This window comes from Dreissena polymorpha, chromosome 12 (assembly GCF_020536995.1).
Source record: "Dreissena polymorpha isolate Duluth1 chromosome 12, UMN_Dpol_1.0, whole genome shotgun sequence".
NCBI classification, from domain to species: Eukaryota; Metazoa; Mollusca; class Bivalvia; order Myida; family Dreissenidae; genus Dreissena; species Dreissena polymorpha.
Genome location: NC_068366.1, coordinates 29,956,125 through 29,980,526, shown reverse-complemented (window position 1 = coordinate 29,980,526; position 24,402 = coordinate 29,956,125). Strand labels below are relative to the sequence as shown.

Here is a 24,402-nt window from a genome sequence, read left to right as displayed (position 1 = left end):
TAAAAGAAGGAGAGTATTGGAAGTGTAGGCTGGTGTGGACAGTATGAGCCAGCATGGGTACAAATGAATACATGGGAGGTAATTGTGGTGGAGAAGCTGTATGAAGGTTGTATTAAGGTTGTATCCCCTAGACCAGAGGGAGTGCACGGTAAATAGAATTTATAAATGGAGAAACATAGCTAAAAATATAAAACAATATGATAATGGAATACTAAAGTTATCCTGTAAAAGGAATTGGTCAAAGGGGTACCAAGTCACATTAAGATGCAGAGAAAACTCACAAGATGCCCTTATCCAACCTGTAATACTAACTATATAGGGGATAAACAGGGTAAAAATGGTACAAAAGTACCTCTTTTGCTATATAAGCAAAGAAACAATTTCGAGAGTAAACAACCACATAATGTATGCAGTTTTCATCCAATCTTTATGAAATTTGGTCAGAATGTTTATCTTGATGAAATCTGGGTTGGGATTGTATTTGGGTCATCTGGGGTCAAAAACTAGGTCACAAGGTCAAATAATTGAAAAACCATCAACAATTTGTTTGTGTAAACAGTAGAGGTCAAAGTTTTCATCCAATGTTTATGAAATTTGGTCAGAATGTTTATCTTGATGAAATCTGGGTTGGGATTGTATTTGGGTCATCTGGGGTCAAAAACTAGGTCACTTGGTCAAAAACTAGGTCAAATAATAGAAAAAACTTGTGTAGACAATAGAGGTCACAGTTTTCATCCAATCTTTATGAAATTTGGTCAGAATGTTTATCTTGATTAAATCTGGCTTGGGAATGTATTTGGGTCATCTGGGGTCAAAAACTAGGTCACTAGGTCAAAAACTAGGTCAAATAATAGAAAAACCTTGTGTAGACATTAGGTTGCAGTTTTCATCCAATCTTTATGAAATTTGGTCAGAATGTTTATCTTGATGGAATCTGGGTTGGGATTGTATTTGGGTCATCTAAGGTCAAAAACTGGGTCACTAGGTCAAATAATAGAAAAACCGTCAACAATTTGTTTGTGTAGACAGTAGAGGTCACAGTTTTCATCTGTATGCTACCTCTTGACTTGCGCAGAAAACAACAGTCCCTTAACTTCAGGGCCAGGCCTAAGTCACAGCATGGTTCAAACCCCGTTAACAAACTTGTCGGGACTGGCACCTTCATCAAGGGGAAAATACTTAAGCGTAAGCATGTCGCCCTACCATTTGGTGCGAGTATTAGGACCCTTGTTGAAGATGCCGGCCTGGACAAGGTACCTGTAGCAGACCTGAGGCCCTCCAAGGCCCCCCCTCCTGGACGCTTGGACTCATTGATGTTGACCTATCACTCTCAAATAAAATAACGAAAACTGACTTGCCACAACTCATCAAGTCAGAAGCTCTCTCCCTTATAGATAATATGTATGCTGAGCAACTTAAAATCTACACTGATGGCTCCAAATGCCCTAACTCTGGTTTGGTAGCCAACTCTTTTGTAATTCCTTAAAAAAATATTACCAAAACGCACAGGCTCAGCAACAATCTCTCTATTTTTACAGCAGAACTTTTGGCAATTAAATACTCTTTGTGCTGGATATTGGTCAATAAACCTACTAAAACTGCTATTTTATCAGACTCAATGTCATCTCTTGAGTCTATAAAAAACAGAAATAGCAGATCTAGGCCTGATATTTTAGCTAGCATTTTGGAACTTCATCAACAGGGCCTAGATAAATCTTTAAAGGTCACATTAGTATGGTGTCCAGCACATGTCAACATCAGTGGGAATGAGCAGGCCGACAGGGGGGCTAATGAGGGCCTCTTGAGGGGGGCGTTGATGCTGGGGAACCCCTGGCACCTACTGAGATCTACTCCCTGGCAAAGAAATTTGTCGTGGGTGAGTGAAATCTCCGGACCGACAATTTGTCTTCCCGTCGACATACTTTTACCAGACCCGCGAAAACCCTCAGGCCGCCTGACAGATACTCGGCAAGCATTGTGCTTGACAGAGCCATCAGGCGCCTGAGGTTGGGAACCACCCTATTACCCGGTGGCACGGGAAAGTATGTCCTCGGTGTAGACCCTGCATGTCCTAGGTGTCAGGAATCCCTCACTGCGCCCCACATGCTGCTGCACTGTCCTAACCGCAGAGGGACCACCTCGAAGCTGCATTGCACTCCCATGGACTAGTTTTAAACCTTTCCAACGTGCCAGACCCCAAGGGAGCAGCTAGGGGCCCGGTCTTCTCTGCCTTTGCCAAATACCTTCTGGATTGTCAGATAACTGACAAAATCTAGGTCACTGGGGGAGGGAGAGCAGCCAACACCCACCCAATTATTCAGTTTTGTGACTGTTTTCTTTTAAACTGTGTAATCTTTGCACAAATCTGACGTAATCTAGTAATTGTGTTGGATTTGTGTCACTTTTACACAATTTTGTTTTAGTTTTTAATGGGTTTATTGTTCTACCCCGCCCTTTTTAAATCAGGCCAATGGTATTGACCTGGTTTTCTTTATTTAAAAGCATTTTTTATGAGAGTATGACGTTAGTCCACCATTTACATTTCTCAGTATCTTAATATAATCATATTTTATGGCATTTCTTATTATAAGAAAGGACGAGGCTGTCCAGTAACCTGGGATTGTTGGCTGCATTGCACCCCCTCTCTTCCCCTTTGACACCTCACCCTTTCCCCTTCAAACTCGAAGAGCCATGTCGGACTGGAGTGCACAGTGCAGGGCCTTATACCTTGCAAAACCCTTATTTAGCCTTATCCAAGGTAATACCAATTCCTTGGTATTATTGTCGATTTTGTTGATATTGCTAATTTTCGATCGTAGCAAATCTTGTACCTTGTATTACATTAAATCTTGCTAAAACTGCTATTTTGTGTTGCAAATTTCCTTATTTTTGTGTGAAACTGCTATCTTATATAGCAAATTGCTTTAATTTTTTTTCTTAATATTGCTATTTCTACATCATAGCAAACTGTATACCCTGTATTACACTAATTCTTGTTAAAACTGCTATTTTATATAGCAAATTTCCTTTATTTTATGTTAAATTGCTATTTTATATAGTAAATTGCCTCGTTTTTTCTGTTTAATTGACATTTTACATAACAGACAAGGTACTTTAGTACTATTTCCTCCATTGTTATCCCCAATATATAAATAATATTGGTTGGATTAGAGCCTTTTTCCTTTTTTTTTACTGCATCTAGGTAATATTTGGTCTTTTTTACCATTTTACATCATACTTTTTTCAATTTTTCCTTCAATTGTATTCAAACTATTTTTCATCTACCGTGCACTCCCTCTGGTCCTGGGGAAACAACTGTTGTAGACTCCATCCCACAATTACCTCCCTTAGTTCAACCGTGTGACATCACCCCTGCTGACTTTTTCCCCCACTCACACCGGCCTACACTGCCAAATCTCTTCTTCTTTCAACCCTCCAGGGTGGCAACTTGTATTTTAAATATATAAACGCATATAGTACTGTACATATTGTAAATAATGTACTTTTTGTACGAATTTAGTTGTTTTGTCTCATTTTGAACTGTAAAGCACATTGTTTTACCCATTATTTTTATGTTGCCCTATAAAGGTGACCGTTTGGAGACACGTAAGTCCTTACCCTTATATAAGGGTTTTTACTAATCTCACTTTTAAATATTGTTTTAACGCCACTCTGCGGGGACTTCTCTTCTCCATAGCCCGAATCCTCTTAAAGTTCCATACATACAGGGTCTTACGTTGGAGCATTACGGCTATATTCCCTGTCTGCAAGTGTTTAACATTGAGCCACATACATAAATTTATACACATTACAATTTTTATACGCCCGTCTATGACGGGACGTATTATGGTATACCCCGCGTCCGTCTGTCCGTCCGTCCGTCCGTCCGTCTGTTAATGTCGTACGCTACGTCAAATATCCTTTGACAGATTTTCTTCAAATTTTAACACAATCTTAATATTGATAAACCCTGATCCCCTTTCGTTTTTGACGGAATTCTGAATTGTCGTTCCAGAGTTATGGGACTTTGTTCGTCAAAATTTCGTGATTTCATTGAATGTCCTACTGTAGCTCAAATATCCTTCGATGGATTTTTTTCAAATTTCAACACAATCTTAATATTGATAAACCCTGATCCCCTTTCGTTTTTGACGGAATTCTGAATTGTCGTTCCAGAGTTATGGGACTTTGTTCGTCAAAATTTCGTGATTTCCATGCTCATGTACTTATAAAATAAACCATGTATTCAAATACAATTAAACTGAAGTAAAAAAATGATTCAAAGGGTTATTTATTACCTTACTACTTCATTGGCGAACGACGGGCGTATCATGCGCTCATGGCGCAGCTTTTATTAATAACTTTAAAAACTCAATTGCAACATTAATATAGATTTGAGAGTTATACTCCCTTTGTGTTATTATATATTTATTATTGTTTTAGTCCCCTACAGGTTTCACCGGAGGGGACTTATGGTTTTGTATCCGTCAGTCCGTCACACTTTTCTGGATCCTGCGATAACTCTAAAAGTTCTAAATATTTTTTCATGAAACTTGGAATATGGATAGATGGCAATATGGACATTATGCACATCATTTCATTTTGTTCCTACGTCAAAAATTGTGGTTGCTATAGCAACAAATAGACTAGAAATACTGCTGAAAATGGTGTTTTTTTCTGGATCCTGCGATATCTCTAAAAGTTTTTAATATTTTTTCATGAAACTTGAAATATAGATAGATGGCAATATGGACATGATGCACGTCATTTCATTTTTTTCCTACGTCAAAAATTGTGGTTTGCTATGGCAACAAATAGACTAGAAATACTGCTGAAAATGGTGTTTTTTTCTGGATCCTGCGATAACTCTAAAAGTTCTTAATATTTTTTCATGGAACTTGAAACATGGATAGATGGCAATATGGACATTATGCACGTCATTTCATTTTGTTCCTACGTCAAAAATTGTGGTTGCTATGGCAAAAAATAGACTAGAAATACTGCTGAAAATGGTGTTCTTTTCTGGATCCTGCGATAACTCTTGAAGTTCTTAATATTTTTTCATGAAACTTGAAACATGGATAGATGGCAATATGGACATTATGCACGTCATTTCATTTTGTTCCTACTTCAAAAATTCTGGTTGCTATGGCAACAAATAGACTACAAATAATGCTGAAAATGGTGGTTTTCTGGATCCTGCGATATCTCTAAAAGTTTTTAATATTTTTTCATGAAACTTGGAATATGGATAGATGGCAATATGGACATTATGCACGTCATTTTATTTTGTTCCTACGTCTAAAATTATGGTTGCTATGGCAACAAATAGACTAGAAATACTGCTGAAAATGGTGTTTTTCTGGATCCTGCGATAACTTTAAAAGTTCTTAATATTTTTCATGAAACTTGGAACATGGATAGATGGCAATATGGACATTATGCACGTCATTTCATTTTGTTCCTACGTCAAAAATTCTGGTTGCTATGGCAACAAATAAAAAATATTCTGACAATGGTGGAATTTCTGACAATGGTGGAGCCGGTAGGGGCTTTTTATTGCTTGGCAATAGTCTTGTTTCTTTTTTTTCCATATAATTGCATGTCTACATGCAAATTCACTTTACATATGAGAGCTATTAAATCAGGCTCTAACATTCCTACTAATTAATGTTCGTAAATAGTCATATTTTCCCATTGATTAGATCTTGTTGTATGACATTTCATTTAAACCTTAAATATACACCTAATTCTGGTACTTTACTATGTATGTAAATATATAGTGGCACTGTTAAACCACTTTGTGATCTGGAAAATCCTTAAATATTATTATTTTGTTTTTGTTTTTCAAACATATTACACATCTGTGTATTCCTTTACTTTTCTATAGGCATTATACTAAAAGTAATCCTATTTGGATTTTAACATTTAAAACACAGATCACAAAGTTTAAAGACTCCAACAACCCATTGCAGTAAATACTGAACAATGGGTCTAGTAATGATGATACCGCATATAATAGTATGTGTTTTTACCATCAATACATATAAAAATTGGGCTATTCTCCTTCTTCTCTCTCTTTTCAACACAAACAACATACATATAATAATAATAACAATGATAACAATAATATTAATATAACTTCATCATAGTAGTTTAATTAACATACCAATCATATTATATTCAAACAGATTCAAGTAGTAATGGATGTAATTATTCCTTCTTGTTTAATACATTTCCTAATGAAATTCCGCTTTGTTTACATTTTAAAAGTGCAAAAGAGCAGACGCAAACATTATGATTGGTTATCTCTGTCACGTCCGTGCAAGAGCAGATGCCATGTCAAGGTCGTTCTATGTGTGAAATTTTCATCCCAAAACGGATTGACCTACTTGCGTTTGCGCGGACGTGACAGAGATAACCAATCAGAGCCATGCTTTTAAATACTGTCAACCAATGAAAACACCGCTTTCTAACAGCTTTAGGCAAGACATTGCTTATTAATTTTATTGAGTACTGCGTTTTTAACGCTTTTTGAATAAGTAAAGTATAGATATTTATAAACCAATAGATTTTTATTGAAGCACCGCATCAACACTGCAATGTATTGTTGTATTATAAATGGTACAGCCCAGTAAAATCGGGCTGACCATATTATAGCCGTTTTCAGCTTCTTAAAAGTAGAGTTTTATGTTAAGCAGTGTGCTTGGGCAATGGTTTCTAACCGAAGTCCCGAGGGTAAACAACCCCATAATGTATGCAGTTTTCATCCAATCTTTATGAAATTTGGTCAGAATGTTTATCTTGATGAAATCTGGGTTGGAATTGTATTTGGGTCATCTGGGGTCAAAAACTAGGTCACTAGGTCAAAAACTAGGTCACTAGGTGAAATAATAGAAAAACCTTGTAAAGACTATAGAGGTTTTTTAACCGAAGTCCCGAGGGTAAATAACCCCATTAGTTAGACTATAGAGGTCGCAGTTTTCATCAAATCTTTATGAAATTTGGTCAGAATGTTTATTTCGATGAAATCCGGGTTGGGATTGTATTTGGGTCATCTTGGGTCAAAAACTAGGTTACAAGGTCAAATAATAGAAAAACCTTGTGTAGACAATAGAGGTCATAGTTTTCATCCAATCTTCATGAAATTTGTTCAGAATGTTTGTCTTGATGAAATCTGGGTTGGGATTGTATTTTGGTCATCGGGGGTCAAAAACTAGGTCACTACGTCAAATAATAGAAAAACCTTGTGTAGACAATAGAGGTCACAGTTTTCATCCAATCTTTATAAAATTTGATCAGAATGTTTATCTTGATGAAATCTGTGTTGGGATTGTATTTGGGTCACCTGGGGTCAAAAAAACTAGGTCAATAGGTCAAATATTAGAAAAACCTTGTGTATACAATAGAGGTCACAGTTTTTATCCAATCTTTAAGAAATTTGGTCAGAATGTTTATCTTGATGAAAACTGGGTTGGGATTGTATTTGGTTAGTCAGGTGAGCGATTCAGGGCCATCATGGCCCTCTTGTTATGAAAATAAACCATTATCTGCGATACGTCATTTCTTCATACGATGTCTCTGCATACATTTTCAATTGTATTCAGCACTTACATACATGCTAAAAAAGATTTGGGTCGGAATGAATTCGTTATGCATTTGACATATTAACATTACTTACTATTAGAAGGCAATGTTTGGAACAAACGAAATAATCTTTCTAAGTGAACCAATACTTTATTCCCTCAATACAAAAGTCTTAGATAATATATATTCACATAGGTATAAAAGAGAAAAAAATACATGTATATATTGATCACTTCTACTGAAATCATATCGTGTATTGCATTTGCACAAATCTTTCTATTCATTACAAATTCACTTTTTGCGTTTATAATATAGTGACCAACTCAGAACTGGTTTAAACGAAGGTCGTCCAAAATGTGTCACTTCAAAGTCACATACATGTATCAGTATCGTTATGGTAAAACGCGTCAAATGACATTTTTTTAAATAAACAATATTTAAGTTTGCATTAAAAAATCCACCGATATGCAGGTGTTCTAAGCAGGTGTCGGATATTCCAAATTGCTTCATGTATTCCGAATCGCAATAATGGCAGTATTTGGTTACAGCAACCCGGTATCGATAGTATCGAACCGGCTTTACCCTTTTCTGTTTTTTATTACACTTATATTGCACGTATATTTGACTGTTTTGTGTGTTTAACTGGCGTGGTACTTCGACGTTATCTTTTTTGTTTGATTGGTGGGTTTTCATGTACCTTTCGCTTTCTAGAGCGGTACTCACTTCGTTACGCCGTCTTTTTTAATCTTGGCATCCTCAACATATATAACTTGCGTCTTGATATCTGGAAATAGTAAGCATAGTATTCCATTTAGTAAGCATAGTATTCCGTTTTACGCATATGTATATATAAGTATGTTCATATGTGTTAAAATAAACAGGTAAGAATTACACTGTGTTAATAAGTGAATGTCTTATATTGCACACACTAAATGTTAGCGTTAAGAACGCGATAAAACATATAATAATAAAAAATAATAATATAATTAAAAAGAAAAAAAGAAAACTCTTGATTTCCTCAAGTGAAAATGTTTTACAAAACATTCGCACCAATGCGGAATTCATTCACGACAGTTATTTCGCATAAACCTTCTAACATAAGAAAGAGCTGTTTATCATTTGGAAGTCTGGTCCCAAAATGTGCTTCAAAGGAAGTTAGTTCCAAACAGGGGGGTTAATCCGTTATAATTCGGCATTAAATGAATTAATAGACATGAAAACACGCCGAAATAATAAAATAATCGTGATTTTTGTTATATTTTACTGTAAACATGCACAAATACTGTTTATTATGAGAGAAAATGATATTCGAACATCAAACATCTCGAAGGTCAAGAAATTAAACAATAAATTTGTCGATGGTTTTGCTCCAATAACTTTGTTATTCCGACGTCTGCGGCATTGAAACAAAAAACCGAGGGAAGCACAAACACCGTAGAGCCGAAATGGCTAATTCATTTAAAAGAAATATAAATATAAACTTGCGTACCGGGTGAAAATATCCGCTACTCCTTTAAGAAAAACACTAAAACGACGCCATCTTGGAAGTTTTGTTCCATCTAACCTCACTTAAACGCGGTAAGCTCCCGTATACGCATGCCCCCCTGAGAAAGCTACATGTCATGCATGTTAAGGTGAAAATCTAGCACTGTGCACAAGCAATTCGTTTTAATATTAAAAATGTATAATATACATTGATGGCACTATGTTTTGTCGGTAAAATGATTGCTCTCTTTTTTAATCATTTCATTTTTTCCCGCATATTCAATGTAAGTATTAAAACGACATCTCAAAGTTTGAAGCGTTTTGATAGGATTTCAATAGCTGCTATCGGGAAAAATAACACGATTTTTTATTTGCACGCCTGTAAATAAACCCTACATTCTTAACCATAAATAAATATAAAAAAATATACAAATATTTAGGCGAATATATTTATATAATTTCTACATGCTAATAGGATCTTTGTAACTTTGGAAAAAGTAATTTAATCCATAGGTACAGCAACGCTCACCAATTGTATGCACTAATGCTAAAATCATTCATGATAAACTAGTTGTTATAATGTGTGATAGCAGACGGGTGCTATGTTCTCGTCTTCAGACGCGGACAATACGTCGGTCAATACAAAGTTGTCCCCCAAATCAACACATTTGGTATGTAATGATACTTAAATGCTCTGTTTAAAAGCCTTGTCGAAAGGAAAAGCGTGTTGCACGGAAATCGCCTTTAAATTTTAGGGTCGGCAAGAAATAACAACTTTGGGTCGGGTTACCGGAAACAAACAACTATTTTACGCTTTAAAACTGTACCTTCAAAACAGAAAATGTCATAATTTGGTAGGAAAATCAAACAACTTATACCAACCACATCTCATATTGAAAAAATACTTGTGCATATTTTAGGAACGTCATAAAATTTCCTTTACAACGATATCATTTTAATTCAAGTCGGTATAAAAATGTTGCTTTTATAATCACTTTTATCTTTTCCGAATTTTACGCAAAAAATAATTAGGCATTAGAAATCATAGAACTTCTACCAACTTTTGACGCTAACAAGAGTGCTAATTTGATATTGTACAAAATTAATGTTACATGTATTACACACCTTAGAGGGCCTCTCTACTAGGATACCATTATAATTAATGTGGAAAGCAGGGGCGTAGCTGGGCTGATTTTCAGTGTACGCAAATGGCATGCTAGGGGGTGCGGGTGCATGCTCCCCCGTATTTTTTATCTCTACGAAGCCATACGTGCATTCTAGAGAGGTTTCAGACAGTAGTATAGTGCAATGGCGTGATAAACTCGGATATGATACCATTTATCTTCAATTTTTAAACATGTGATTTTCCTTTAAGATTGTATTCCAGAATTATGTCGGGGTTCTCATTTAACGGATGTCTAAATAAAACCATGATATGGTATGGTATAAAAAAGGACATAACACTTTTGGATGAAAGTAACTAAAGCTTAATTTATATTGTTAAAACACAAATAAAAGATACATAATAAAGCAAAATATCAATCTTTTAGATAGCACCTATGTCTATCATATTTACTCGATAACTCTAGTCACTTACACCTCGTCTTGTATTCTCTACCTATAGCAAAATACTTTAAAAAAACAATACACGTAAACTTTATACATTCTAATTAATGCAAGGTCTCCTGTATTACATGCATTACATTACAAACGAATAAAAGAGCCAAACGGCGCTCCTTTTGTCTGGCAAATACGTCAACGACCTCTTCCAGATCGATCTCTCGCTCTCGGTGTATATTCAACAGGGCAAGACCGAACATGCGCTCCGTTCCCATGGTGCTACGGAGGTATATCTTCACCCGTCTCATTGTAGAAAAAGACCTCTCCGCTGTTGCTGACGATACTGGCATGCAGAGCAGAACGAGAAGTCATCTTCAAACATTGTGGTAGGAGTTTTCCGTTGCGGGGGTAAGCGCCGACTCGAGGGTTTTGAATGGCTCTGGAGTTAAAATCTGCCACTTCGCCTTCCACCTTCTACACATCCTGGCAAATGTTACATCGTCAACCTCAAGGTCTGGCTGGAACTCGGTGAAAATCTCCTGAACAAAATCTGTTAATTCGCTCACCTTCAATACAAAATCAAAGCACTGTAGGCGCTGAAGGCCTGGAGCTAGATTTAGTGTCCTTGGGAAGAAGTATTATCCGAATTTCTCCCTTTGTCCGAATGTATACGGATTGACCGTAGCGGTTGAGTGCAGAAGCTCAGAGACTGTAAGAAAAGACAATATTTGTGTATATACTACAGAGTACGGTGAAGGACTACACGATACTGGTGTCGAGATTCAACCAGTGCGCATTGCAGTAAGTGTATACAGCTCTCGCGACGATGGCTTGGATGCGAGCCTGGACCCCCATCTGCTTCCCGGACATGTACGACGCACCATCATAACCTTGACCGCGCATTTGCTGAATGTTCACTCCAAGAGCTTGAAGGTTCTCGAGGAAGGTATTAGCCAGAGCTTCGCCCGTGGTAGACATGAACTCGGCAAACTCAACGAACTCCTCCCGGAGACATTTTTTCTCTGCATCATAAAATCGAAGGCAGAGAGCAATTTTCTCCCTAGCGGCAGCATCAGTGGTTTCGTCCGCCATAACTTCGAAGCAGAACGACTGTACTGGATGTTGGCTGGTCTGATTGTACAGGGCGACATCAAATAAGCAGCCATTCTAAAAATCGCCCGCTTCGTAAGCAATCCATTCGGATACATAGTAGAAAACAACGATAAAGCGCAGTCGATAATAATGTTATGTATAGTCACCACCAAAAGATACCTGACCTCGAAAATGGAAGCTAAATCATGCGTATTATATGAAGTCGAAAAAACAAACTTTAAGACAGTTTAAGTGTTTTCGCTATGAAAACACATCTCTCGCATAGAAAATATGCCTAACCCGGTAAAGGCATATCATTTTATTGCACTTTTGCAATTTTCACAATATATTTTCACATATTTACATATGGTGGAGGAACACCATTACAATGGTACCAAATAATGTATGGTCAGTTGGAAAAATGATGCTTTTATAACCCCTTTTATCTTTTCCGGGGTTTCCCCAAGACATTGTTTTGTGTAAAAAACGGTATCGACCGGTCAACAATATTTTTACATCGTTAGAAACGTTAGAGGATCCTCTTTAAAAAGGTACTAATATAATTAATATCGAATTAATAATAATGTTTTTTTAACAAGTTTAACTTTTTCCGGGTTTTCCATAAGGCATTTTTTTGTGTGCGAAAAAAACCCTTTAAATAGACCGACTTTGACCGCGATTTACAGACCGACACTGACCCTGCCATACAATATGTTTACATCGTTAGAAGCTTTGGAGGGTCTTTTTTCAAATGGTACCATTGTAATTCATATCGGACGAATAATAATGCATTTATAAGCACTTTTACCTTTTCCTGGTTTTACCTAAAAGATTTCCGGGTTTTATACCTTCCTTGTGATATGAAAGGATTTTTAATGTCTAAGGTTTTTTTCTATCTTTGTTATATTAACGAAGTTATTCTCGGTCTGATAAATACGATATCGTATCGGTATTTTACATGTTATTTACCAGAGAGAGTGCGGTAATAGTTTATCGAGAAAACGTTTTTTAAAAGTTGCAAATCGCTTGATTCGCAATTCGAGCTGTGTATTGGCACTATCTCCACGCAGAGTTGTCGTTCTTTGCTCTAACATACTACCTCTGCCATCACAAGAAAATCCTACGAGATTTGTTAGGAGTTTATTTTTTGTTTAAGTATCATAGTATGAAAAGAAGTATCATTTTTATTTTATATTTTGAAAAGAATGTATACATTTGGGTTCATGCTTAAAAAATACCTAAATTTAAAAAAGTAAAAAATAACAACGGTCAAATTATTATACCATTTGGATAGGCTATCAGCACCTGGTTTGTTATGAAGGCAGGGATTTGATCCAGCTATGCCGATTCCAGTCAAAACTCTTCGCGGAGGGTGTATTGGGCAGGGTAACAGTACGGAGCAGGAGAGAGAAAGGGTGATATACCGGTATCCGGACAATCGTTCCTATGCTAATTTTGACTAGGCATTAGTTCCGACGTTGTTTTGATTACCCGGACATTCGTTCCTACATAATTATACATCCGGACATAGGTTCGTAAAATTATAGGCAATACCTCAACTGTGAAAACAATTAGTACGTGTATATATATATTAATGGGCCACTCCTTCAAATTTACTTCTAACCAGCGAACGTGGCCAGCCTGTGCTATGATTAGAGGGTCACTCGTACGCCATGAAACACTCGTGTAAGTCTACAATACAGTGGCTATGCAGTTAAAGTCGCCCCGATTTCTGCAAGTTTTCGCTAATTACAGATCTCAGTGGCAGTAGATATCTTCAAATGCTTTTTAACATTATCATGCTCATGTTCACGACACAGAAAACATCACACTATTTTAATAATGACATATTGAAAGTACCGGTTAAAACATTGCACGGAGGGCCATATTCATTCGGATAAAATGTGATGATAATACTGACCAGGATAGCAATAATGTTGGAACCAATGTTCGGGATGTCAATATAATGTATGAACGAATCTCCTGGCTGTCAAAATAACGTAGGAACGAATGTCCGGGCGGTCAAAATGATGTACGAACCATTGTCCGGTCTATCAAAATAACGTAGAAACGACTGTCCGAGTTGTCAAAACAATGTACGAACGAATGTCCGCCTGTGTCAAAATAAGCGTAGGAACGATTGTTCGTGGGAACGAATGCCCGGCATTCATATTACCCTCTGGTCCCTAAATGTACATGTGTGTGTTAAAATAATCCGTTACATTATTTGTACGTGTGTTATTTTTATACGTTTAAAGTCGATATATTTAGTTAATTTTCAGTCCATTTCTTTTAGTTCACGTGAAATAGGATCTGAACTTGAAACGATTAATTAAAACAAATTGCTTAAGTATTATACTTCAACTGATAAGTTTTTTCTGCTTATTTTATACTTTGAAATTTTTTAAGTATTGTCTTCTATGAAATTATCAAGTGTCCACCAAAATGTCTTTCTATACATCATACGCTTTTATCTGTTTTGCGAAAAACTATTGTTTCACAATTTAGTATCTACATTTTAAGTGCCTAGTTTGACAATCGCAAGCGTTTGTAGAACTGTATTACTATCCTTTCAAAAATCTACGCAATGTTCTGATTTAAGATAAGGACCCAATCCAAATATTGCTTCTTCCTGAACAATGACATTTAACTTATTTTTATTCAAGACAGTGTGGCCCGTTTTATAACCAATTGACTTGACCGGCAATATCAAATGTGTTTGAGCATCAACTTCAATCGAAGCTGATGTCAAACAATTATGATAATTATTTCTAACGCACTGTTATGGTCGACTGAAGGTTAATATAAACTAATTTGGTTCTCGTTCTGATCACTTGATGTACCGATTCATAGAACTGTTAAGAGCTATAACATAGTTATTGTCACTTTTATTTATAAGACACACACATTTTTAAATGTAGGCAGCAAATTGTATACTAAATCAAGACAGTCAAAATAATGTATGGAAGCTCTATTTATTAACAGTAGTTTCATTAGTCATATATTAGTTCGAATGATACATATGTATTACCAAAAATATACATATTTACAAAGAGAGAGTTGTTTCCCTTTGAGGGAGGACGTGTTATTTTTGGACAGAGCAAAAAAAAACAAAAAACATAGTAAAGTGAATATTTTCACTGGATTAAAGTGGTATTTGTGAAGAATGGAAGTTTTCTTGTAACGAGGTAATACGACTTCATTTAAACTTGAAAAACAACTACAATGTAAAAACTTTTTATAGTGCACATGGTCACGCTATGCTTCAAAAGAGGATGTCGCCATATTGAATGTGTACATCTTGACATATGTGTAAACTGACAATAATACACACGCCTGCACAACAAGATCAAAATATGTATACTTCTCAAAAGAAAATAGTAAATGGCGGATAAGCGAAAGCACATTAGTACAAGCGGGAGTGAGTTAGAGTCAAGTATAAGTGAAGTAGTGGTAGAAAAACAAAAGAAGAAAAAAGGTAAAATAGTCGCATCAAAAGGAAAAACGATCCCTGAAACACAGGGTGAAAGTAATGAGAGCCAAATTCAAGATTTGAAAGTCAAACTGAAATTGATGAGCGATAAGTTGACATCGTTTATAGATAAAAACGACTCATTTACAAAGGAATTGGTAACTAAAATAACAACACAGGTTAAAGCAGAAATAGTTAAGCCATTTGAAAAGAGAATTGAAATTCTAGAAGCAAAGTTGTTCGAAAAAGAGCTCGACAGTGACAAATTAAATAGGAAAATTGAAAGCCTTGAAAATGATCTGAAGAAAGCAAAGGAAAGTGAACAACATGACAAAACATGCATAATTAGGGTCATGGAAAAACAATCAGGTAAACTCAACGAGCTTGAGCAGTATGGAAGACGGAATAATATCCGGATAGCAGGGTTAGCCGAAGCGAGCAATAATAACAATAACAATAAAATGACAAGTGAAACGGCAGAAGACACTAGCAAGGCAATAATAAAATTTCTAAATGAGAAGATCGAGGGGCTTTATCTTTGCATAAACGATATTGACATAGCACATCGACTAGGCAAGAGAGATACCAATAGTAAACCAAGAGCAGCAATTGTGAAATTCGTGTCCAGGTACAAGAGAGATCAAGTGATGAAAAATAGAAGGTGCCTGAAAGGTTCTGGCATCTTTCTAAATGACGACCTAACAAAGCTGAACCAAGCTGTTTTGATGTCAATAAAACGTAAACTGAACCAAGAACGAAATGAAACAGCTTGGTCCTGGGAAGGGAAATTGTACGTGAAAACAGCAAGTGGTACAATTACCCAAGTACGATTTGACGAGTACAGCAAATGGACAGGGCCAGAATGGAACACCATACTCAAACAGTTTAACAATTCATAATATGTGTGCACTCTATCTTTCATCGAACAGTATACGCATAAGCGTTTTTCACGAGGAAACGATGCTTGAAACCATGCACTGGTGATTTTTGTTAAAGGGATATGTTGAATCATAATTTTGTCACATTTATAAGACATCAAGCTCTCCTAAAAATAGTAAATAATAGTTAACGAATTATTTGTATATTGACATACAGTAGTTTTTTTGTGTTTTTCAGCTTATAAAAACAAAGTTCGTTTATCAATGCATAAAAGCGTTCGTTAACTGTATTATAAATACATAATTACAGTTTAATTATATGCGTTTGTGTGAATTTTAAATACGATTTTGGATAGCTATGTACAATCTAATGAATTATTTGTATACTGCAAAAGGCTAGTTTTTTTCAATCTATATAAACAAATATTTTTTTTTTATTAATGCAAAAAATTATAAAGCGGCAAAAAGGTATTATTTGTAAAATATGTAATAAGATGTTCAAGTAGACCGATTTTATATGAATGCACCTATAACAATTAGAATGATAAACTATATGCATGCATTTTTGTAATATATAGCAAGTGGTCCGAATGCTAATCTAATAGATTTTTTTCGCTTTTTCGCTCCATTAGATTAGCTGATAATCGGATAGTTATGCAACAGGACATGTGTTTAATTTGTCAATTAGGATAGCAATCGATACAAACTTTTGATATGCTTATTGTGTCCAAAATAAGGCTAATCTAATGTGTTTTCGCCTTATTAGCTTCATTACATTAACCGATTATTGGATAATATTGTGACAAGTAAACGTCCTAAAAATCAATTATAGATTCATAATTGTAGTGATGCTATATACATTTGGTATCCTTGATTAACTCTTTTCAAGGTAACCACTTACATGTAGAAAAACGTTATCATCTTGGATGTAGTTGCATGAAGACACAATCATATTGTTCAGCGATGCATAATGTATTGATACAGACAGTCCAGGCGTGGATAAATTTTATCAAATTGTAAAACATCAAAATTGCAAAAGAATGCATTCTAGATCACCCTCGAAGTTATAGTGTGTCTTTTTTTTAGTGGTGATAATGATTTTGACCATAATGTTGTTGTTTTTCTTGGTGTTATTGTACTGTATACGAATATATATGTATTTAGTTTTTGTAAGACAAACAAATTTACTCTCACAAGTGCAAACGCACGCACGCACACACACACGCACGCACGCACGCACGCACGCACGCACACACACACACACACACACACACACACGCACTAAGACAAACACACACACACACACACACGCACGCACGCACGCACGCACGCACGCACGCACGCACGCACGCACGCACGCACGCACGCACGCACACACACACACACACACACACACACACGCACACGCACACGCACACGCACACGCACACACACCCTCACACACACACACACACACACACACACACACACACACACACACACACACACACACACACACACACACACACACACACACACACACACACATACTTGTAAAACCTTCCAACCGGGGAAATGTGTTCTAAACCTACCAAACGGGGACCACCATTTCCAAATATTCTAGAAAGCTTAAAGTGATAAAAAACAGACAAGTTTCGAACCTAAAATACGATTTTGACATAAAAATTATGATAAATAGGGTAATAAATCAAAGAAAATTTTACATGCACACCGGGGAATTATGTGCGTACCAAATGGGGAACTGCGATGTGTGCCAACTGGGGAACGGTGTATACCAACAGGGGTACTAAGTGCGTACCAACTGTGGAACTTCAATGTGTACCAACAGGGGAATGGTGTATACCAACAGGGGAACTTAGTGCGTTCCAACTGTGGCACTTCAATGTGTTCCAACTGGGGAACGGTGTATACCAACAGGGGTACTATGTGCGTACCAACCGTGGAACTTTAATGTGTGCCAACAGGGGAATTGTGTTAACCAAGAGAGGAACTTAAGCGCGCTATCACTGTGGAACTTCAATAATGTCCAACGGGGAACTTGCGTTTACCAACAGGGGTAATTGTGTGTAATCATGGTACCGTTGTTGATAGGGCAATGGCGTGCACGTTCATGAATAATATTTAAGTTAGTACAAAAATTGAAAAGAATATGTATGAAACAATATTTAAATTAAATATGTTTATTATATGACCTTATATAAGTTCTGCAAAAATGCCTCATTTGATTGACTTAAATATTATTCACATCAAAATAAGCATACGAGACATAACGCAAATCAAACAATACATTTATGACTTTATTAGCTATAAGCCGACTACAAGCATGCAAGTGCTGCATTATACCATAACAATCATGGTGCAATTAATCAACAAATGAATACAATTCGTTCTTAAAACTAAAAAATAATGTTTTTTCAGGCCACGCTAATTGTCAAACCGAATGAAGGAGAGGGGGAGGCGGCTTATTTGTTTAATTCCTTTTTTCCATCAGAAAAAAATATTCACGATGTTCACGTACTATGAAGTTTTTTTTCCTAAAAGTAGAACTGCCCATAAGCATGTAGATTGAGTAGTGTAAATTTACTTTGTCCTTACTCTGACATTATAAAATAACTCATGCATTTAATCCCCTAAAACAGGTAAACATCAGAAAATTCATTCACACGCATGGCAACTTCCACTTCACTAAAATTGTCTTAAATACATTTATTGCATTTTCAAAAATAATAAAATCTGTAACTTTAAACAATCATGAACGTTTCACAACGAATGTGGCAAGGCCTGAGAAACAAAATAGTTTAGTAAACTAGCAAAACGACTTGATAACAATGCATTTTGATGCGCCAGTGACTTAGTCTACGGCGGTAGGTCAATCTGAATAATGATCAGTATTTATTGTTATAATATATGAATTCCAATTCTACAACTGTGATACCATTACACATGTGCTGTATTAAAAAAATACAGTATGTATGCAATTGTTTGAGTAGAGAATGCCAAAATCGGGTTAACGTTAATAATGAACTTACATTTAATTCTACCTGTCGAAATAACAGATTATATTTTAAGGAAAATAGTCACTGGCAATCGCTTAGTTTTCCCTTGCAAACTAAACACCTTTTTTCAAGATTTGAATTCACGTATTTTGTTCAAACTACCTTTATGTAAACCAACTTATGTACCTAATTTTTGCATAAAATATAATAGAAAGAGTGTATTTTAAGCACTGAAAATTTATGCCGATGTGTCAACCATATATTATTTGTTGAAAACAATATAAAAGTTATAATTAATGTTGTTATACACGTATAATCACCGCTGACTTTGACAGCATTATCATTATATAAAAACACTAATAATTAAATATGTACCAAAGCAAACACTTATCAAACACGTAGTTTAATATTATTTTGCATCACTTACATTATAGTATATATATTTACTGGGGAGTGCACATGTGAATCAATTGTTAGACCCTTGTTGGTGCCAACTTAAAAATAATATGTACCAACAGGGAAATTATAACAGTGTGACTCAATTCTGAATATAAACATACCAATTATATACACAAAGCAAATATGTGAATTGATAGTTAATGTGAATATCTACACTCAAAACAAATGCACAAAATTCTGTGTAGGAAATTATTGTAATATTTAACAACTATTTAATCAAGTGCGATATTTACGCAATAATTTACATATTGGTAATTTTTACTTTAAAATAACTATTAAGTACTCAACTGCAAGTCAGACACCTGTCATTCAAAACAAATTTTGTAAAATTGACAAAATATTCATTTGTATTCTTCACATTGTAGCAGTAGTTTAGCAGTAGTTTTTTATGTTATTTACATTTATCTTATAACATCTAAAAGTGTTTGTTTGTTATGCTTGAACAAGATGTTTGTTTCCATTTATCCGACTGAATTGTGTTGTGCCTTCTCTGAACGTTAAGCCTTCTAGATTGATTTGTTATCATGTTTGCTATATTCATTCATATTCACCAAGTTTGGGGTAAAAAATAACTTGTATAGTGAGTAACTCGTAGAAACTCGTAATAGAAAGTACAAAGAAACACTCTTTGGCCGAACTATATACCAATCCTAATTTGTTCGGCGATATGATTATGAACAAATATCGTTTTTGACTGAACCGTTTTAATAAAACATTCAAATACAATAAGCACACATATATCGTTTTCGAAAAGAGTATATAGAACAAGAAAACACACAAAACACATGTGGCAACTTCATCCTTTAACGTATTCTCCTAAACGTGCATTATATGTGTAGTATATTTTTAAGTTAAAAGTCCCCGTCGCTTATTTGTTTCAATTAAATTTCTGCAAAAGTCTTTGACATTTTTCCAACTTCTGTTGTGAAGGTCATTCTCACTTTTAATACATGCTAGTAATTCTTTTTTCCCTGGTAATTTACCCATTATCAAAGAATGCATGTCTTAATTACAGTTCGATACTAGAGCTTGAAAAAAATCGGAACTATATATAATCTTAGATAAAATGTTTAAATGTGTGTACTGTATTGCAATCACAAAATCGTTATAAGTTTACGTACATCGATATCCGATGATTCACAGTTCAACATATTTTCTGCTGCATCTTGTGAATTGTACTCTTGTGCAGTGTCGCTATGTTCTTTAGTTTCGGTACTCTGCAACACAATTCAATGAGACAATAATAGAGTAAGATTCATACATCCACGTTACTTAGTATCAGTTGAAATTGCAATTCTTTAGTAGCAGCATTTTCAATTGATATCATCACTCATGTGGCTTTTTATTATGATGTAGAAAATCTAAGTGACATGAGAATTTTGTGTAAATGTTTGCAACCGATGGTATAATACAAGTTTAATTCACTTCGTCCAAAATAGTTTACTTTTGCTTATCTTACATCACATGTTTTATTTTTTGCCGTTCACTGTCATTGGGAAAGATTTGAAACAAATTGATAGTTTGTTTTGTCGACATAATAACAAACTGAAAAACACCCATAAAACATTTTTAAAGGTTGCATTTAAATGATCAATTTCAACAAAACGGTTTCAAATTTAACATATCTTTGATTATTCATCTTGAACGTATCAAGCTTTTTTAAAGATTGGCTGAATACACCGACGTAGCAAGTCTTAACATATACCAGGTTGTTCCAAACATGTTATCAAAGTTCGAAAAAGTATACAAGGAATATTTTTTACAGATACTAATAAGACAAAATGTATGCACGGTAAAATGAAAGGTATTGTACTTCTCTGGACAAATGTGTTGGAAGAAAAAAAAACTGGTGAACGGACTGTGGTTCACGGTAAATCCTGTATGTATTGTGCGGTGGTTGGTGTAAAATGAACTATCTTTTCTTACCCATGTCAGAATGTATCGTATAGCAAATATCGAGTAGACGCTATTGTTTTTTTGTCGTTAAGATAAAATATGAACCATATGTGTCCATATGTAACACGCAAGTTAAATTTCCTAATGTCTCAGAGTTTCATACACAGTAATTGGCAGCGTATAAGTCTTACACTGAAAATTAAAATTAATGATATTACACTTCTTGGATAAGCGATAAGTAACGTTTTTGTGATTATGATGAAGTCGATGTTTATAAACTACATTGGTTAATACACATGCGCACCAGTTTCATTGACAGGTGTAAATTCTAAATTCTTTGTGTATATGAAGATTTTGAAAGACAATGAGTTCAAAGTCACTATAACAGGTAAACAATATTTTATTCTTTAAAAATTCGCATAACGTGTGCTATAAAATGTTAATATAATGATCATCGACGTACGTGTTATGTTAAGCCCAAATACCAATTAGCATCACCCGGAATAAATATTGGCACAATATAATTTAAGGCAAAATTACGCCTATTTCACTGAAGACTAAACCAAACCAGAAAATACGCCTTAGTTGCTTCGACATAGTGAAATATTACAAACCGTTTCATCGACTTCTTCCGTGTGTACGGATGTTGTTTGTCCTGGTTCCTGGCTGTCCGTAAAATCACTAAGGAGCCATAATTCTTACAAAATGCTGTTTACAGTATTCTGCTCTTGTTTATAGATTGGGGTCATGTTGGTAAAGAAGTATGCAAAATATAAAAGCAATATGTCGAGGGACATAGAAAATATTTGAGGTGGTACGCAAACTTTAACATTCCAACGCTCACGCTAACGCCGACGCCGGGGTGAGTAGAATAGCTCCACTATATATGTATATATATAGTCGAGCTAAAAACTGCCTAGAGCTCTAGTTTGTTTAACGTATATTTATAAAATATATTCGTGAAATATGTACCGTAAAACAAGCTTTGTAATCAAATGATATTTATATAAATCGATCTTTAGAATTCGTCTTCCAGTATTACTTGAACGTTTACATAAAAGCGCTTTTTAATAGTAATTAAAAATTGTAAACATAATTAAAAAACTAACCTTAGTTTTATGCGTTTGTTCGCTCGAAACTCCATTTTTCCAACTGACTTTCACTAAATGATATAAATACCGAGTGTATGATTTTTAAACAGCGCAACCGGGGAACTGTTATAAGCCTGGATACACACTCGATTGTAATATGGTCAAGATTTGTGTATATTTTGTGCATGCCACAAACCCGCTAATCGGGGAAGGCGTTGGATTTCTAACTTTAATTGACAGTTTAGTATTTCATTCACGTAGATTAGAGATTTTCGCCTAAAACCAACCGGGGAATTCCCCGGTTGGTAGGTGTTCCCCGGTTTGTTGGTGTGTATTCATACGATTTTCCCCGGTTGGTAGGTTTTACAAACTCACACACACACACACACACACACACACACACACACACACACACACACACACACACACACACACACACACACACACACACACACACACACACACACACACACACACACACACACACACACACACACACACACACACACACACACACACACACACACACACACACACACACACACACACACCACACACACACACACACACACACACACACACACACACACACACACACACACACACACACACACACACACACACACACACACACACACACACACACACACACACACACACACACACACACACACACACACACACACACACACACACACACACACACACACACACACAATCACTCCGATTGATTAGCTAATTATCAGATATTTATGCTACAGGATACGTGTTTAACTTGTCGAATAGTATGCATTTACTATAGATCTAATGCAGATTTGTACCAAGTTGTTAAAAATGTAAACAGATAAATGATAAGATGGCAAAAGATTAAACTGGTAGTATGCTATTTGTACCCAAAATAAGACTAGTCCAATGTGTTATTAATCATTTTAGCTGCATTAGGTTAACCGATTATCGGATATTATTGCAAACTTTCTATAAATCAATTATAGATAATATTTATAGTGTCGTTACATATATTTAAGTGAATTTAACTACGATTTGTTGACATCTTTGATTAACTTAATCTTTTAAAGTAACCACTAACATATGGCAAAACGATATCATCTTGGATGCAGTTGCATGAAGACACAGTTATAGTGTTCAACGGGGCATAATAATTGATACATACGGTTCTTACGTGGAGAACTTTTACCAAATTGTGAAGCCTCAAAATTGAAAAAGAATGTATCCTAGATCACCCTCGATGCTATCGTTTTTTTCAGTGGTGATAATGATTTTGATCATAGTGTTGTTGTTTTTCTTGGTGTTATTGTACTGTATACGAACATGTATGTAATTAGTCTTCTTTAGAGAAAAACAAATCGGCTCGCACAAGTGCAAATACAAACCCACACGCGCACACACGCACGCGCATACACGCACGCACGCACGCGCACACACCAAACACACACACACATTCACACACAATACCGCGTGCGCAGACGCACGAACGAATGCACGTACGCTTTTCTGGAATTTTTATACGTTTGCATCCATAGATAGACATCCATATAAGTTGAGCTTAATGACTAATAGAAAAGAAAAAATGACAAAAGTAACAAACCACGCAAAAGAAATAATACACTCACATTGAACATGAAGTATATATGTGTATGTGTATATATGTATATGTATATGTATATATATACATATTTACACTCATGAGCTAATTATATTCCTTTTTTTATAAATATTTCATTTATACAAAAACTAACGACCACGCACTATTTTTTTATTATACATGTTATTCATGTCTTTAAACTCGTTTTTAACACAACTCTCTCATCTTAATAGGCAAGATCCATTATACATTATCCATTATTTCTTTTTACTTCTTCTTTCTA

General features: G+C 35.4%; 1 protein-coding gene across 1 annotated transcript; it reads right to left on the bottom strand.

Moving 5' to 3' along the window:
* Window positions 1–8,968: 8,968 nt before the first annotated feature.
* Window positions 8,969–11,724, bottom strand: LOC127852488 (zinc finger MYM-type protein 1-like). Its single transcript, XM_052386444.1, has 4 exons — window positions 11,403–11,724; window positions 10,802–10,975; window positions 10,198–10,349; window positions 8,969–8,980 (listed from the first exon to the last, which is right to left on the bottom strand). The coding sequence occupies exons 1-4, from the start codon at window positions 11,722–11,724 to the stop codon at window positions 8,969–8,971; spliced, it is 660 nt and encodes a 219-aa protein (XP_052242404.1).
* Between the last annotated feature and the right edge of the window lie 12,678 nt (window positions 11,725–24,402).